General features: G+C 46.4%; 8 protein-coding genes across 8 annotated transcripts; 2 read left to right on the top strand and 6 right to left on the bottom strand. All coding sequences in view use genetic code 12, as the record gives it.

Annotated features, from left to right (window-relative positions):
* Nucleotide 1: 1 nt before the first annotated feature.
* DIURU_001212 (uncharacterized protein) lies at nucleotides 2–3,217 on the bottom strand (the record flags this gene model as incomplete). The annotated part of the gene is made up of 1 exon (XM_034153732.1): nucleotides 2–3,217. The coding sequence occupies one exon, from the start codon at nucleotides 3,215–3,217 to the stop codon at nucleotides 2–4; it is 3,216 nt and encodes a 1,071-aa protein (XP_034013943.1).
* A 178-nt stretch (nucleotides 3,218–3,395) lies between these two features.
* On the bottom strand, nucleotides 3,396–3,776 carry DIURU_001211 (RNA binding protein; the record flags this gene model as incomplete). Its single annotated transcript, XM_034153731.1, has 1 exon — nucleotides 3,396–3,776. The coding sequence occupies one exon, from the start codon at nucleotides 3,774–3,776 to the stop codon at nucleotides 3,396–3,398; it is 381 nt and encodes a 126-aa protein (XP_034013942.1).
* A 291-nt stretch (nucleotides 3,777–4,067) lies between these two features.
* Nucleotides 4,068–5,213, bottom strand: GPI8 (GPI-anchor transamidase; the record flags this gene model as incomplete). The annotated part of the gene is made up of 1 exon (XM_034153730.1): nucleotides 4,068–5,213. One exon carries the CDS (start codon nucleotides 5,211–5,213, stop codon nucleotides 4,068–4,070), a length of 1,146 nt encoding a protein of 381 aa, XP_034013941.1.
* A 257-nt stretch (nucleotides 5,214–5,470) lies between these two features.
* PTP3 (tyrosine protein phosphatase) lies at nucleotides 5,471–7,495 on the bottom strand (the record flags this gene model as incomplete). The annotated part of the gene is made up of 1 exon (XM_034153728.1): nucleotides 5,471–7,495. The coding sequence occupies one exon, from the start codon at nucleotides 7,493–7,495 to the stop codon at nucleotides 5,471–5,473; it is 2,025 nt and encodes a 674-aa protein (XP_034013940.1).
* Nucleotides 7,496–8,617: 1,122 nt separating this feature from the next.
* DIURU_001208 (uncharacterized protein) lies at nucleotides 8,618–9,847 on the top strand (the record flags this gene model as incomplete). Its single annotated transcript, XM_034153727.1, has 1 exon — nucleotides 8,618–9,847. One exon carries the CDS (start codon nucleotides 8,618–8,620, stop codon nucleotides 9,845–9,847), a length of 1,230 nt encoding a protein of 409 aa, XP_034013939.1.
* A 65-nt stretch (nucleotides 9,848–9,912) lies between these two features.
* On the bottom strand, nucleotides 9,913–10,164 carry DIURU_001207 (uncharacterized protein; the record flags this gene model as incomplete). The annotated part of the gene is made up of 1 exon (XM_034153726.1): nucleotides 9,913–10,164. One exon carries the CDS (start codon nucleotides 10,162–10,164, stop codon nucleotides 9,913–9,915), a length of 252 nt encoding a protein of 83 aa, XP_034013938.1.
* Nucleotides 10,165–10,655: 491 nt separating this feature from the next.
* Nucleotides 10,656–12,386, bottom strand: DIURU_001206 (FAD-binding oxidoreductase; the record flags this gene model as incomplete). The annotated part of the gene is made up of 1 exon (XM_034153725.1): nucleotides 10,656–12,386. The coding sequence occupies one exon, from the start codon at nucleotides 12,384–12,386 to the stop codon at nucleotides 10,656–10,658; it is 1,731 nt and encodes a 576-aa protein (XP_034013937.1).
* Nucleotides 12,387–12,866: 480 nt separating this feature from the next.
* On the top strand, nucleotides 12,867–13,952 carry DIURU_001205 (uncharacterized protein; the record flags this gene model as incomplete). Its single annotated transcript, XM_034153724.1, has 1 exon — nucleotides 12,867–13,952. The coding sequence occupies one exon, from the start codon at nucleotides 12,867–12,869 to the stop codon at nucleotides 13,950–13,952; it is 1,086 nt and encodes a 361-aa protein (XP_034013936.1).
* Between the last annotated feature and the right edge of the window lie 46 nt (nucleotides 13,953–13,998).

The raw sequence follows: 13,998 nt of genomic DNA, 5'->3' as shown, positions 1-13,998 counted from the left end.
CTTAAGCATCCTTCCACTTACCTTGATCTTGGTATTGGTTGTACAACCGTTTGAAGTACACTTTCCCCAGGCTGTCTAAGGTAGAATTAACCAATTGCATTTCCGTCGAAGACATCAAATCGAAAATCGTGAAAATCCCCGGTAACAACTGCTGTTGGACGACCTCACGGAAATTGTGCTTAAGCGAATAGTGAATGTATGTCGCCATGAACACAGGTAAATGCTTTCTTAACTCCTTTTTAATGAGTGCGGCCTCAGACGTAAGAGTGTCATTCAGTGTTATGGCTTTGACTTCACAGATGTTCAGTAACAACCGAGCAAAACTCTCCCCTGCAATGCGGCTTTCGCTTAATGTGGTGGCACGATTTCTGACCACACTTAAGGGTACAAGTAAAGACGTGAGCGATGCAATCAATAAGTGATGGCGTTGCAGAAGCCGGTAGCGATGTAATAAGACGATCAGCGAAATTACTCGAATGGCTTTCAAATAACATGACTCCGCTTCGGTTTCACGGCTCAACTGCAAGATATTGCTGACTTTTGACACGAGTAACAAGACTTGCTCAAGAGTATATTGGTCAAAAAGCCAACTCTTATGGATGAGAGCTAAGTTGATCGCTTCCAAAACGATTTCCAACGCCTTCGGTGTCATTTGGTTGGTCCCCTGAATAATTGCCAGAAACAATAATGAGACTGCAGCTTGACCACCATTCGTGGACTTCGTGATTTGTGAGAGCAACCCTTTAACGATGTTGGCAAACACCTCAGAGTTTTCCAAGGAGATTTCTGACATGGAATACACAACGAAATTGACTGTAGCCGTCAAAACGGCGTCAATGGTCTTAGAAAAATATTCACTCAAATCCTCGGTGAGATCTTCTACTCCTTGAGCTGTGAGGGAGTAAAACAAAGCCAAGATATAAACAACGTCTTTGATCTCTGTAGGGTACACTTTCGTTACTAGACGGAAGAGATTTCGTCTAACCGCTGATGAGGTTGAGGTTCCAAGGCATTTTATTGTTTTGATGATTTCCTCAACATCAGGGTCACTTGTCAAAGAGAGGCCCCAAATTAACCAAGCTTTGGTTTCATCATCAAGACTTTCAGATTTTCTGAGTAGGTTATGAATGACCTTTTCAAATTTCAGTGACAAACGTTTGATTCTGGGGGATAACTCTTCTGGCACCGATGACGCTGAGAGTACAACCATCGTCATTCGCAATTCAGGTGTAATCTCTTTTTGTCCCTCATGATCTTGTAATTGATCTATGGCGTTCTCAACATATGCTTTACAAGATTGATTCGCCATTTGCCGCAAGTGCTCATTCCAAATACGTTGTGCTAATGAGAACAGCTCGTTGATGTAATCTCCCTCAGAATTCTTCAAGAGTAGAAGAATATTTGAGAAGTTCGACTCGATAGGGGACTGTAATGTTGCATCAATGGCTAGTAAATGATGCAAGGCTTTTACAGCTGGTTTGCTGTAAGTACTCGTCACTATATTGGACAAAGTTTCCACTGCATGGCGCCGCTGTCGCTTACTAATGGCTTGGGGTGGTATGATGGTGTATAACTCATCGAGCTTATGTTCGATAATGGCATCGACAATGGCTGACGTCAAGTTGTGTAACTCGAAGATGATTGAACCAGCGTGCTGAAGTTGGTGACGAATGTCATCCACAGGCAATTTGAAAAGTAGATCTACTACTTCCTTACTCACACCAAGATATTCGGCTACCGGTAACCAACGTTTGAGCACGAAGGCTAAGTTTGACTCAAGGATCAGAATAAGACCGCTTTTCATTTTGTTTATGTTCTCCACAGAGGTACCAATTTCAATCATCCGGCAGTTAGACCACAAACAATACGGCTCAGTTGTGAATTTTGGAAATTTCAATTTAGATTTTTCCTCAGGGTAAAGACACAAAATCATGAAAATCGTTTTCCAATCAGGATTATTCACTCTTTTAAACACGGCTTCTTTTACAGACGCAATTTTCTGATATCCACTATCGTTAAGACCCTCAAGCACACATGTAAAAACTGCATCATTCAATTCTGGCATCAACGACGTAAGTTGTCTCACGGTCAAGTCATTGATGAATTTTGAGACTTGGTTCGTTATAGCGTCGGCATACCACCACGTGGCATGCTCTGCTGCTTGGGGCCATACTTTGAGTAGGAAATCATTTGCTTCTCTACCTTTGACGAAAGCTTCGGTAATCACAGGTATTAATTTCGTCCCTGCTTCCTGATCGACGCAGTGCATTATTTCAGTAGCATGCTCGATTGCAAGCTCAACATCTAATGAGAATAGGTATTGGATCATGTTTATGTTGAGTTTGGGTCTTTTGACCTCCCTTTGGTAGATGTCTTTGAAAAACTGGTACGAAAGCGGTCGTTGAGTACGACATAAAATCTCTAAAAGAGATTCATCGTTTGACTCGTTGTTGGTAGTGAAATTTCGATACAATGACTCGCAAAACGATACATCAATCAGTTGGAAATGTGATATGAGCAATTCAAACAAATAATTCAAGGTTTCTGATGAGAACTGGTTAATCAAATTCTCCTTCTGCCAAATCGTGAGAAACTGGGAAGCGAAGTTATCCAGGCAAATAACATCTCGAAGAATTTGAAGAAACGGTTTGGTGTTATCCTTCACATTGAGCAGAACGATCGACAGCATACATGAAGTGATGAACTTGATGTACAGCTTTTTGGACATTTGCAGATATGTCACATCCGTGGTGTGTAATTGATGTAAGGCTGTAATCACTTGAACCCAAAGAGGCTCCAGAACTTGGCACTTCGTGAACACTGACAATAATGAAATTGCTTGGTTTTCGTCCATCGCAATGTATTCCTTTGTCACCACTTTGTCCATGAACTCAAACATGGGTTGGAAGACGTTAAGGTCACCTTCAGCAATAACATTGGTCAATATTTCAACAATCTTCAAACGTTTGGCTATCCTCAGCCGTTGTGATATTGTCAGCTTATCCCACAATTCGCCCAATGTCTTCCACACTTCTGGATTCAGCCTCCACTTGGATTGAGACTCATTTAGGCGGTCACAAAACAAAGTAAGAACGAAACCCGTGGCGTCGGGAATCGTTACTTCAAGTTCTGCATTAACGAGTCGTCGGGCTTGATTACAGATGTCATTGACATCGCCTTTGGACCGGAGGTACCTTGTTATCGCCTCAGCAGACATGCGATGAGGTGTGCGAAGACGATGGACCGATGATCAATCCCGGTGAGAAATCCGGCACGATCATAGCATATTATACCTAGTTATATTACTACAAAGCAGGAAGCTAGGTTGATCGGTTTTTATTCGTAAACTCTATATATCACTCTTTCGAGATCATGTCATTAATCGGACCGCTCGCTTAGATCAACAAGGTTTCAATCTTGTCCTTGATAGTGTAAACTTGGTTCTTAATGGGAGAACCGTCGTTGGTGGTGATGGAAGCGGCGATCACAGGTCTCGACACACCGCAAGCTCTGCCAAGAGCAGCCTTCGAGGGAACGAAAACGTAAGCAACGTTCTTGTCTTCACACAACAAAGGCAAGTGCAAGAGAATTTCAATAGGTTCAGTGTCAGCGGCCATGATGATGAATTCAGCGATACCACGGTTGAGCGACTTAGTCACTTCGTTAGCACCCTTCTTCAACTGCTTGACCCCTTGGGCTTGTTGAACAAGGTCAAGAATTTGTTGCGACAAGTTCGAGTCGGCAAGAGGGAAGGCCTTAGGGTTGGGGGCAGACATGCTTGATGGTTGGAGACAAACTTTTCGAACTTCACCTACATTTTCAAAAATGCGATGAGCACTCAGCGCTACCGTGCGTATGTGCAGGATGTTATGGAAGACATAGGCACAGCTTGCAGAAGAGCTGTTGAATGTTAAGCACTGCCAATGCAACTATTTGATAATCCTATTAAATTCTTTCGAGATTTTCCATGCTTGTAACGTTAATGATCTAACCTGTATTTGTAGTAGTTCAAATATATAGAGAAAAACGTCATACCCAGTACAACGACGACTCCAACAAGTCAAAACTTACTTCACTACCCACCACAAGAATGCCAAAGACAATATACCCAACGCGCTCAATATGCGCATCTTTGTGGGAGTAACGTACACGGCAATTTGGTCGACAGAATCGTCCACGTATGTCACCTTTGCCAATGTGTAGTTAAGCTTGGGTTTAGAATGCTTAATTGGTGCAACGCGATTGCCTAATTCATCATGGTTGGCAATGTACAACAAATCGTCCTCAACGTTGTCAACAACCACTTCCTGAATGTTACCGAAGAAATCGGTTAACTTCACTTCTTCCATGGGACGCTTGAATAAATCCGTACGCCAACCGGCATTAGAATGAATGTTCTCGAAAGTGTAAACACTGAGTAAATCTCTCATTGTTTCAGAAGAGTTCTTGACGATCTTTTCGAGGTAGTCCAAAGTATAATAAGTGAAACGGTCAATAACTGCCACCCCGATGTCCATGTCTGAATGGTGAGAGTAAGACAGCTCCTCATACTCCAGAGAACCAACAGCCAAGATATTGGGCGAGTGGAAATGCTTATACATAGTGTTAGCTTGACAAGTGTCAATCATGAAAAGGATCTCATTGTATCGCTTCTTCTCGAACATTTGCTCGAAAGCATCTGCAATGTCGTGGGCGCCAATCTCTTCAGCATCCTGAAACTTCAAAAACTCATTGCCTCCATGGCCTGTCAAGTAAATAAAAATATTTGAGTTTTCGTCTGTGAGTAACCGCTTCGATCGAGGTTGGTCCTCGTCCCATCTGTCGGTGAGTAACCGAACGAAGTTTTCCACGGTAACCTCATATCCCCGGTAGTCAACCTCAATCAGATCACCATACAAATCAATCGCTTGATCCATATTGTTGAAGACAGTTCCCGGAAACGCGTTACGGGGGTTGCAAGCAATATCATCCGCTAACATGAGAATGATTTGCAGGTCAGGAATCCCTAATCGCTTCACCGTTCTGTAGAGACTGAGCACATTTGCCATGTGTCGATAGTTAAACCAGAATCGTGACGTCAGGACGAGGACAGCCCAGTTGTTGGTGTGTGTCAGCAGAGATTTGACAAACTGTTCTGTCGTCTCCTCAACTGTGGCCTGAGCGGCGGCAAGAGCCACCGTCAACAAAGTAAGCGCAAGTTGAAGGCATCTCATGTTGAGTGAGCCACTTTGTTAGGTTGAGTTTGGTGACGCTTAGCTATATTTGAGGTGCGGGTTTATATGCAGGCTACAATTAGATGAATTTTACTCAGCCGGAAGATTGTGTGTACTTGACTCAAAAATAACCACAATCTAATCGTCAGGTGTGGTACGTGACATCAGCCAAAATTGCCGCCTCAATAATGGGCTGCTCCTCGAAGAAAACTACCGTTAATCTATCGCCTTGGTTATCGCTCGTATGTGGGTATTCTCTATAAATTATCCTGTCTGCCCTTGATGAAGTTTTTGATCACACTCAAGTCAACCAAACCATCACCAAGGGTTGGGTTGGCTAAGTAGTCCAACACGGTGTCATACACCAAGTAGTACTGGCGCAAGTTTTGAACCATCAGAATGCGCTGCTGGCGTAAATTATCAACAATGCTCAAAATTGGATCTTGGGGTAAGTCACTCAGATGATTATGCTGTAAAATGGAGATCACAGTATCGATTGTGCATAACGTACCTGTACGTCCACAACCAGCCAGACAGTGAATCACGGAAGGGTATTCGACTCCATCAAGATTGAGCCTCAGAAGCACATCATTCTTGAGCTTAACAACCAGTAAAAGCTCGTCGGGGCAAAGTACAGTGCCCATATCGGGCCAAGACAAGACGTGCAACTGAAGTACCGCTTGTGTGACCACATTGCCATTGGAGGTCTTCATCAGAACCGAGAACAGACGGATTTCCAACAGCAGTGACATCAGGTACAGCTCGACAAGTTTGACATTAATCACATCATCGTTTGAGTAATAAACGCCAGTTTTCCAGAAAGGCAGGCATTTGAGTACTCCATTCTCCACCTCATCTGTGAGTGAAATGACGATGGGCAGTTGCTTGATTAGGACGAGTTTCCAGAAGTCGCCCATAGTCTGACACAACGGCCCTTGGGTGGCGATGTAACTCAATTGCTTGTTGAAATCGTTGCATGGCTGAGTATATTTTCCAAGATCCTTAAATGGGTTGATGTACGACGCATTAATATAGTCAGCGTCGCAATTGCTAGTGCCCAATTTGACTCTCAGATGCTCATATAAGAAGATATCCTTATACCGGTTCTTGTGTCCAAATTCAAATCCCAGCAGAATTTGGGGAGGCACTTCATCAACAAGAGGCGACAATTGGCTGTTAGCATCGGGGTTAAGTGAAAGCGCCATGATCAAACGCTTTTGCTCACCTTTTTCCAACTTATTGAAATCCTTGCTGAGAGCATCAGCATTTGACGCTGGAAGTTGAAGCCATTGCGGCAAGGTATTAATATTTCCAGGTAGACGGGTAAGCTTGAACAAGTTTGCGGTATTCTTCTCGAGTGTGAGCGAGGTATGGGTTGGGCCCCTGCTGGTGAGAAGCTCCTCATTATGCCGGATTTTGAAAGATGCAGGGGGAAGTTTAGGGAGGGCAAAGTTCGAAAGCGTTGGCGTCATCAGTGGCTTGAATTGTGGCAACGTCTGCGGGCCAGTTTCCTCGATTTTAAGGGGCGGAAGATGAAGTTGATCAGGTACTTCTGCGGGCAGATTATCCACATCGCCCAGCTCAATCAACTCTAAGTTGGGCAACAGACTAATTCCAAATACCTTGACTTGGCACTTGTCCGTCAAAAGAGGCAGGGATACCATCTTTTGGCAGATGTGGAAGATTGTACTTGACGTTGGGGATGCATCGTAAACGTATATGGCGTAAGGCTCACCACAATTCGCCTTCTCCGTAAGCCACAGATCGAAGCGATTACGTTCATTCGTGGGAAGAGAATTAATGCATCGTTGGAAGGTGAAGTTCGGGCGCTTCAACAACGTCAGCGGTAAACAAAGGTTGATGGCACCCTTTACGCGACGAGTGACGTATTCAGTGAACGGACGTACATCCAAAATTGTCAGCTGATCGTAATCATTGCCAATAGTATCCACAAACACAACCTTGGATCCCAATCCCAGGATTTGTTGACGGAAGTTAGTCGAGGGTACCAGATGGAGGCGCAACTCACTGTAGACCGAAATCAGAGGAAGCGTGATTTGTTTCTTCAAATGTGGCAGTCCCAGTGGTCGTTCTCGAGAAAACTCCACTGCTGGTTGCAGAAGCGGCGCCGGCGCCGTGTCTTCGACCATTTCGCTTATGGTGGCATCCGTGACATTCAGGGTCAGGTACTTGTTGGTGGGGGTGATGGTAAAGTAGTCAAAGGAAGTCTTTTCGGTAGGGAATTGAAACTGGGGGGAGGCACATATCGGGGATATACTCATCTGCCGCGATCGCACTTGGGCAGGGAGGGGGTAGTTTTTGGAAGAATTGTCTATATATACGTTTTCATGCGACCCCAGGTTATTTTCTGAAGCGATTTGAGTCTAGACTCTAGTCTACGGCAATGACATCATCGAGGAAAAAAAATATTTTCGAGGCCATGACGGCGGTCCACTATTGTAATGGTCCAACGGACGAAAGTTCGCCAGACACTTCCGATATCAGTCTAGTTTAGTTGACCGACTCTAGAACTGCATTTACTCGGTGCTAACTGTTTCTATTCTCTGCAAACTGCTTCGGTGGCGTGCATTTTGTTTTACTGCACTGACCAGTTTTCTCCCCCATCCATGCACATGAGCCCCAGTGGCTGTCCTCCATCGTCGCTAGGGTCGGGGGCAAATGCCGGTACAACGCTTAAAACCACAGGACAATAGGCGCTGTCATCATTGCCTGTCAAGTCGACTAGCAAATCCTGGGGGTGCTTATCTTACTCTTCGCAAGTATTAAAGCCTTCGTCTTACCCGTTAGCAACGACGGCGTGGTGGCTACACACATCACGTTGTCAGGCCGAGGTCACGTCTCCGATTCCAGTATTAAATCGCGAGATGGGAGATTGACTTGTCTCGTACTGCACGATGACATCGTGCGCTACTTTCGTTAGTGGTGTCGCCGCCGCCGAGTTCGCGAGCTTTTACCCCGTGGTGACCTCTCGAGCCCGTTACTTTTGCGTCTTTTCGGATGGGGGTAGTTCTGGACGCGGGTCGAAATCCATCGAGAAAAATCGATCGACGCCACTGTGATTGGCCCCGCGTAGCTGTCGGCGCCTAGCGGTAGCACGGTGGCCGCCTTGTACGTAGTTACCGATGCTCCGCGTAATCCCCACAGAAAGGGGTGTTCCCCTATGTCGAGAAACATTCCCGTCTTCTAATTATAGCAAACCAGGCATCAGCCACCCATTAAAGTCGCAGCCTCGGTATGCTATGTCCGATGACCTTTCATGCCCCTTGTGCCTAAACACGCCGGCAACACAGTCATCCACTCTACCCGCTGTGCGTGCGGCTTTTGTTACGAGACCAAGAGATATCTCCTGCAGACAATCAACGGACCACGCTAGCTATAGATCTATGGACACTTGGGTCGCTGGGGCGCTGGACGCAAGTGGCGATGTTCCCCGTATCCAAGACGCCGCCATCCTCGCCAAAGCTTACTTCTGCCCCCGATGTCAACAGTTGCGCCTCCTACGTCGTTGCCATGCGACGGTGAGAAGCAAGCACTGCCCCCAATGTCTCACCAAATACCTTCCTGACTCAGAGCACTACCGCTGCGTCAAAAACTGTTTCGAGTGTCCCCAGTGTGATACCTCGCTTGGGATAACCGTTGATGATGTCGACAATGGCAAGCAATTCCAATTCCAGTGTCGAGGGTGTTCCTATTCTTACCAAACCAAGGTGATCCATACCGCCAAATCCCTCCACACAATCGTCAAAGATGAAGTTGGTGGTACGCAAACGCAATGGTTTCGCCAAGTGGCTCGCCAACTAAACAGCAACGCTACTGACTCGTCGACGCTTGATGAGGTAACAAAGGCCAATTTAAAATTACTGGGGATCAAAGTTGACGACGATATTGAACCACCTTCGATTACTGATACCACACTACCCCCCATTCCACAAGGGCGCAAGTTGTGTTCCAAGCTTTCCGTCAAATGCGGTGAATGCCGTACCGTGCTTCAAGAGCCGATGTTAGATGTGAAGCTGCCAACGATATCGAAGTTCCACGTAAAGTCCTTGGCGATAGACGTTGTTCCTCAAATCAAAGCTACCTTGCCGCTGCAACCAGTGTTGCAGGATGGGAAGCCTGTACCGGTGGTATTATCGGTTATAAGCCCACTTAAGGAACCACTTATGGTAACGCTTGCTGCTCCATCTATATTGCCTTCAGACTACACGTCGCTCCCAAACAATGTGGTGGTTGGTATTCGTCTCCCCACAGCCAAGTTTACGGTAGGCCCGTCCTCAATAGAGGACGCTCAACGTGAGTTGGTTAAACGTGTGCCCGTGGTGATGTTGACAAATTTCTCGTCTGTGGCGGCGGCTGAGCTTGTACTTCGACGAGGGAATGCTCCACAATTTCCTACGTCAGTATCTCATTTCAAGGAGTCGGGGCATTACTGGACCCTGGTGGGTTTAGAACTTTCATTAGAGGAGAATCAGAATGAAGTTGATGTTGAAGGTGATATTAAAATACCTATTTACATGTCCATCAGCAGTGCCGAGCAAGACTCGCAGAAACAGGATCGTCTTCGATTCGGTGTGTGGACAATACTTGATTTGGGTACCATGGCGACCGTGTAATCCACTTCGTGGTAATGGATCAAGACAGGTTAGAGGGGGCTTTGTCGACGTAAGTTCGTGGTTCACTAGAAGTCCAATACTAACGTCCCAGCATTCTTGATCAAGTGCTCTTCGGTCAAAATGTTCCCCGTACGAATGTTGCTGCTGCTATTCTGCTCCTTGATACGCGTCTCGTTTGATCTTTCGATAGCCTCATTGATGAAGTAGTCAACATAGCGAGCCAGAAGCGCGAGTGCCTCAGGGTTGATCAGCGTCAGCGACTCGACGAATGCACGATCCTTAAACACGCGCTCAAGCGTCTGAGGGTCCACCAGCATTACTTGGTGTAAGGCAACGGATGGTAGAGCACGCGATCGCGTGTGCGGCACCATTTGGTATCTCTACCTGCATATAATTTAGCCGCGCATACGACATGCAGTGGTCTAGCTCCTTGGTCTATGGTCAAAACACACGCTGCACTAGCCCACCAGCATATCTTAGCAACATGAAAAATGACCACAAAATTGTGTAGAATCCCTGCGCTATCAGGCAAGTATTAGGCGACGTGGTACGTGTATACGAACAGGGCCCACACCGTAGGCTGGTATGCAGCACATTCTCGAAGCTATAGCAAGCAATCGCCGACGTCGAAACACGAGCGGTGCCATTACCACCGCGCTTGGCACCGTCATTGTATTCGCGAAATATAATAGGAGAGGGGAATGTTGAATGCGGTCTACTATTTCTTATTGTGTTGCCAATGAGGCGAGTGAATCAGCAATTAACGTACTTCGAGGCGCGTAAATAGATGATAGGTTGTAATTGCTTTTTAAGCGCGCTTGGTGGTGTCAACTAAGCCCCCATGGTATTGTGGGCGTTCGTTGGGGTCTGACTTGAAGACCTTATCGGGATTCAAAATCCGCAATGGGTCTAAGGCGAATTTGACCTTTCTCATGACATCCACCAGGTTTTCACCAACTTCCTCTAACAAATAGTCGCGCTTCCCAAACCCAACGCCATGCTCGCCAGTGCAGGTACCTTCCATATCGATTGCCCGCTTCACCATGCGATTCACCACTTTCTCGGCCACTTCACGCTGGTCGGGGGTGAAAATGATAAATGAGTGAGCATTACCGTCACCGATGTGAGCCACAAGGGTGTTACTAAGCCCATGTGCATCGATGTCCGCTTTAGTCTCGGTCAAAAATTCTGGTAATTTAGAAATGGGGACGGCAGCATCGGTAGTCCACAATTGCATGTCCGGATCGATTTCTTTACCCTGGTTGATAGTTGACCACAATGCCACCTTACGGGCCAGCCATAATTCAGTCTTTTCCTGCGCCAGCTTAGCGTATTCAAAGTCGAAGCTGTGGTTGTTTTTAGTAATCTGTTGAACTTGGTCGGTGATAGCGTCCACAGCAGGATGGTTAGGTCCGCCAATCTTAAGGAATAATGTGGGGTGCTCGGCCCACTTACGCAGGGTTTCGCCCAGAGCATTGATAACATGCATCATCTTATCATCCAACATTTCGATAGCGTTCAATTGAATCCCAGACAAAACGATCTCGTTCACAGCGTTAGCACAATCTTTAATCAGAGGGAAAGGCACGACCACCACCAGCTCAATTGCCGGCTTGACGTGCAACTTAACGGTGGCTTCAGTAATAATACCAAGAGTCCCTTCACTGCCCACAAACAAATTGTTCAAGTTGTAGCCAGCACTCAGCTTACGAGGCCGCTGTTTAGTCTTGACGACGGTACCATCAGCTAACACCACGGTAAGATTAATCACATTTTTGTATGCTTCACCGTAACGCAGGGCATTAGTCCCGGAAGCATTATTGGCTAGGCAGCCCAGAACAGTAGCACCGGGACCAGGGTCAATTGAGTAGAACAAGTTATATTCTTCCAAGTAGTCAGCAAGCGTTTCCCAACCCATCCCCGCTTGTACGGTGACGTCCAAATCAGTCTTGTTCAATTGGATGACTTCATCCATAGTGGATAAATCAAGGGAAATACCACCACGAGTGGGAATGAAATGACCTTCAAGTGACAGCCGTCCCGAGGTGGGCACTACGGGGACTTTATATTTGTGGCAAATTTTCATCACTGCCAGAGTCTCCTCGGTCAGTCGGGGGTACACAACGTAGTAAGGTCTTTCATCAGGAGCGGCGTGATGAGAATTGAAGTACGTGTCACTGTGGCTATCCAACTCTTCCTGGGTGTTGTTCACCACCAACAGCATATCGATAACTTTGATGGGAGTGTCGTGAATGAACATATTTTTGATTTCTTCAATGGCCTGATCGACCTCCGCTTTGGTGGCATATACGGGGCTAGGACACAGGTCCAAGGGAAGTGTCGACCGGGTGTCCACCGGTGCAATCGATTTGGATGGAGTCGCAAAGTAGGCCGCAGCAGCGACGATCCCGGCCCCAGCAGCGAACGCCAACGCTGGAGATACTGATGATCTGATACCTGCCTTCGTCGACGTCAGGTTAAAGCGGCATCGTTTGCCAATGGTGTTCAAACCAATGCGACGGCTTGCTAGACGAAACATCGAGAAGAGCAAACACTGGAGAGTATCTTGAATGCGGAAAGTCGTCGCTATATATTGCGATTGCACTGCAACCAGGTGCAGATGAACGGCATGCAATGAGGGGCAGATGGGGTTGCCAGATGCGATAAGTGGACAATCGCACCAGTGAAGAAAGCCACCCGCCGGTGGTTAATGTCCTTCTTGCTTAAACCCGAAAAATTATGAGCAGTTGTTGGTCAACATAAAGAAGCTCAGGTACCACTTTAGCCTAGATTCTTGTCATTTTTCATCAAACTTGGGTTGATGGTTGCGTAAGCATGGCTTCGACTACTGGCACCGGAACTGTTGCTTACTGCGCAGTTTTTCTTTTATTGCACTATTCCATCAGGATTCGAAGCCGCGCTATTTAATTGTTTGAGTTTGTCAGTAAAGTTTACCTGCATAGAAGTTGCAATCGTACATGGCGCTAAACCAACCCGTCCTGAGCGCACGAAAGTCTCCATGACCATGAGTCTTCCCAGCCTTGACGAGGTCATACGCAAGCTCGAGACACTACCCCTTGATCAGTTAAAGCAGCTTCTTACGGAGCAACTTGATCTTGAAATTCGTCTCAAGCACAAAGAGCTTCAAATGGCAGATGCAGAGCTCGGCAAGTGTGAGGGGCAAATGGTAATGCTCCGGAAATTCTTCGATATACCCCACACCACTCGTCTTGAAAATGAACCCCATGACTTTGCCGTCAAATATTTCGACTTGCTCAACAAAGCCATCAACACGACATACGCTGATCTCAAGCAACAAGAGGAAGCAGCGATCAAAGCCCAAGAAGCGGCAGAATCAGCTATTGCAGTCCATCTGACGACCATTCCACCTAAGACGTTTACCGACATTGCCACCACCAACAACCACACATATCGGACTCGATCGCTGACGTCAGTTTTACGTCCTGTGGTGTCATCGCTGATAAATCCCGAGCGACTTGGATGTCTTTTCCGTCGTACCGATGGCGTGATTGTCAAAATATCCTGTCCTGACTGTGGTAGAGCTAACTTTAAGTCGATACTGCAGTTCATCAGTCATGCTCGCAATGCCCATTCGCGAGAGTTCGCCAGTCAAGACGATGCCGCTCTCCAATGTGGTCAAATCATAGTGGAAATCAAACAGGATCTGGAAGGTGAAGCACTGATACAACTGCTAATACAACGGGGACTTAATCCTAACACAAATCTCAACTTGAAAAGTTTTCTACCAGAGTTTGAGTCCACATCTACTTCGAAACCACCTACCAAACGAGCTAGAATTGCTCTGGGCTCGCTGCTACTAAAGAAAGTGTCTCGTGAACTGACTGTCACTAAAGACCAGTTCAAAGAGATGCTAGCAGACGTCCAGGCTCCAGTGGGAAATGCCCACTTATTTGACGGCGAAGATGACCATGGCGGTTCTGACGATAGCGATGAAGGCTGTCAACTGACTCCAGAGCCTGTACTGAATATGCATCCAAGACGCAAACCAGCAGGTTCGCTGATCCCATCTCGGGATACTACAAACCGAAGAAGACGGTCGAGGACACTGGTGACCCCAACGTAAACAGTAATGATTTTAATATAATGACAATGATCAAATATCGACTAAT

The sequence above is a fragment of the Diutina rugosa genome (genome assembly GCF_008704595.1).
Source record: "Diutina rugosa strain CBS 613 chromosome Unknown scaffold34_size146191, whole genome shotgun sequence".
In the NCBI taxonomy this organism is placed as follows: Eukaryota; Fungi; Ascomycota; class Pichiomycetes; order Serinales; family Debaryomycetaceae; genus Diutina; species Diutina rugosa.
Note: the sequence above shows the minus strand (reverse complement) of the source record. Positions and strands in the feature narration are given on the sequence as shown.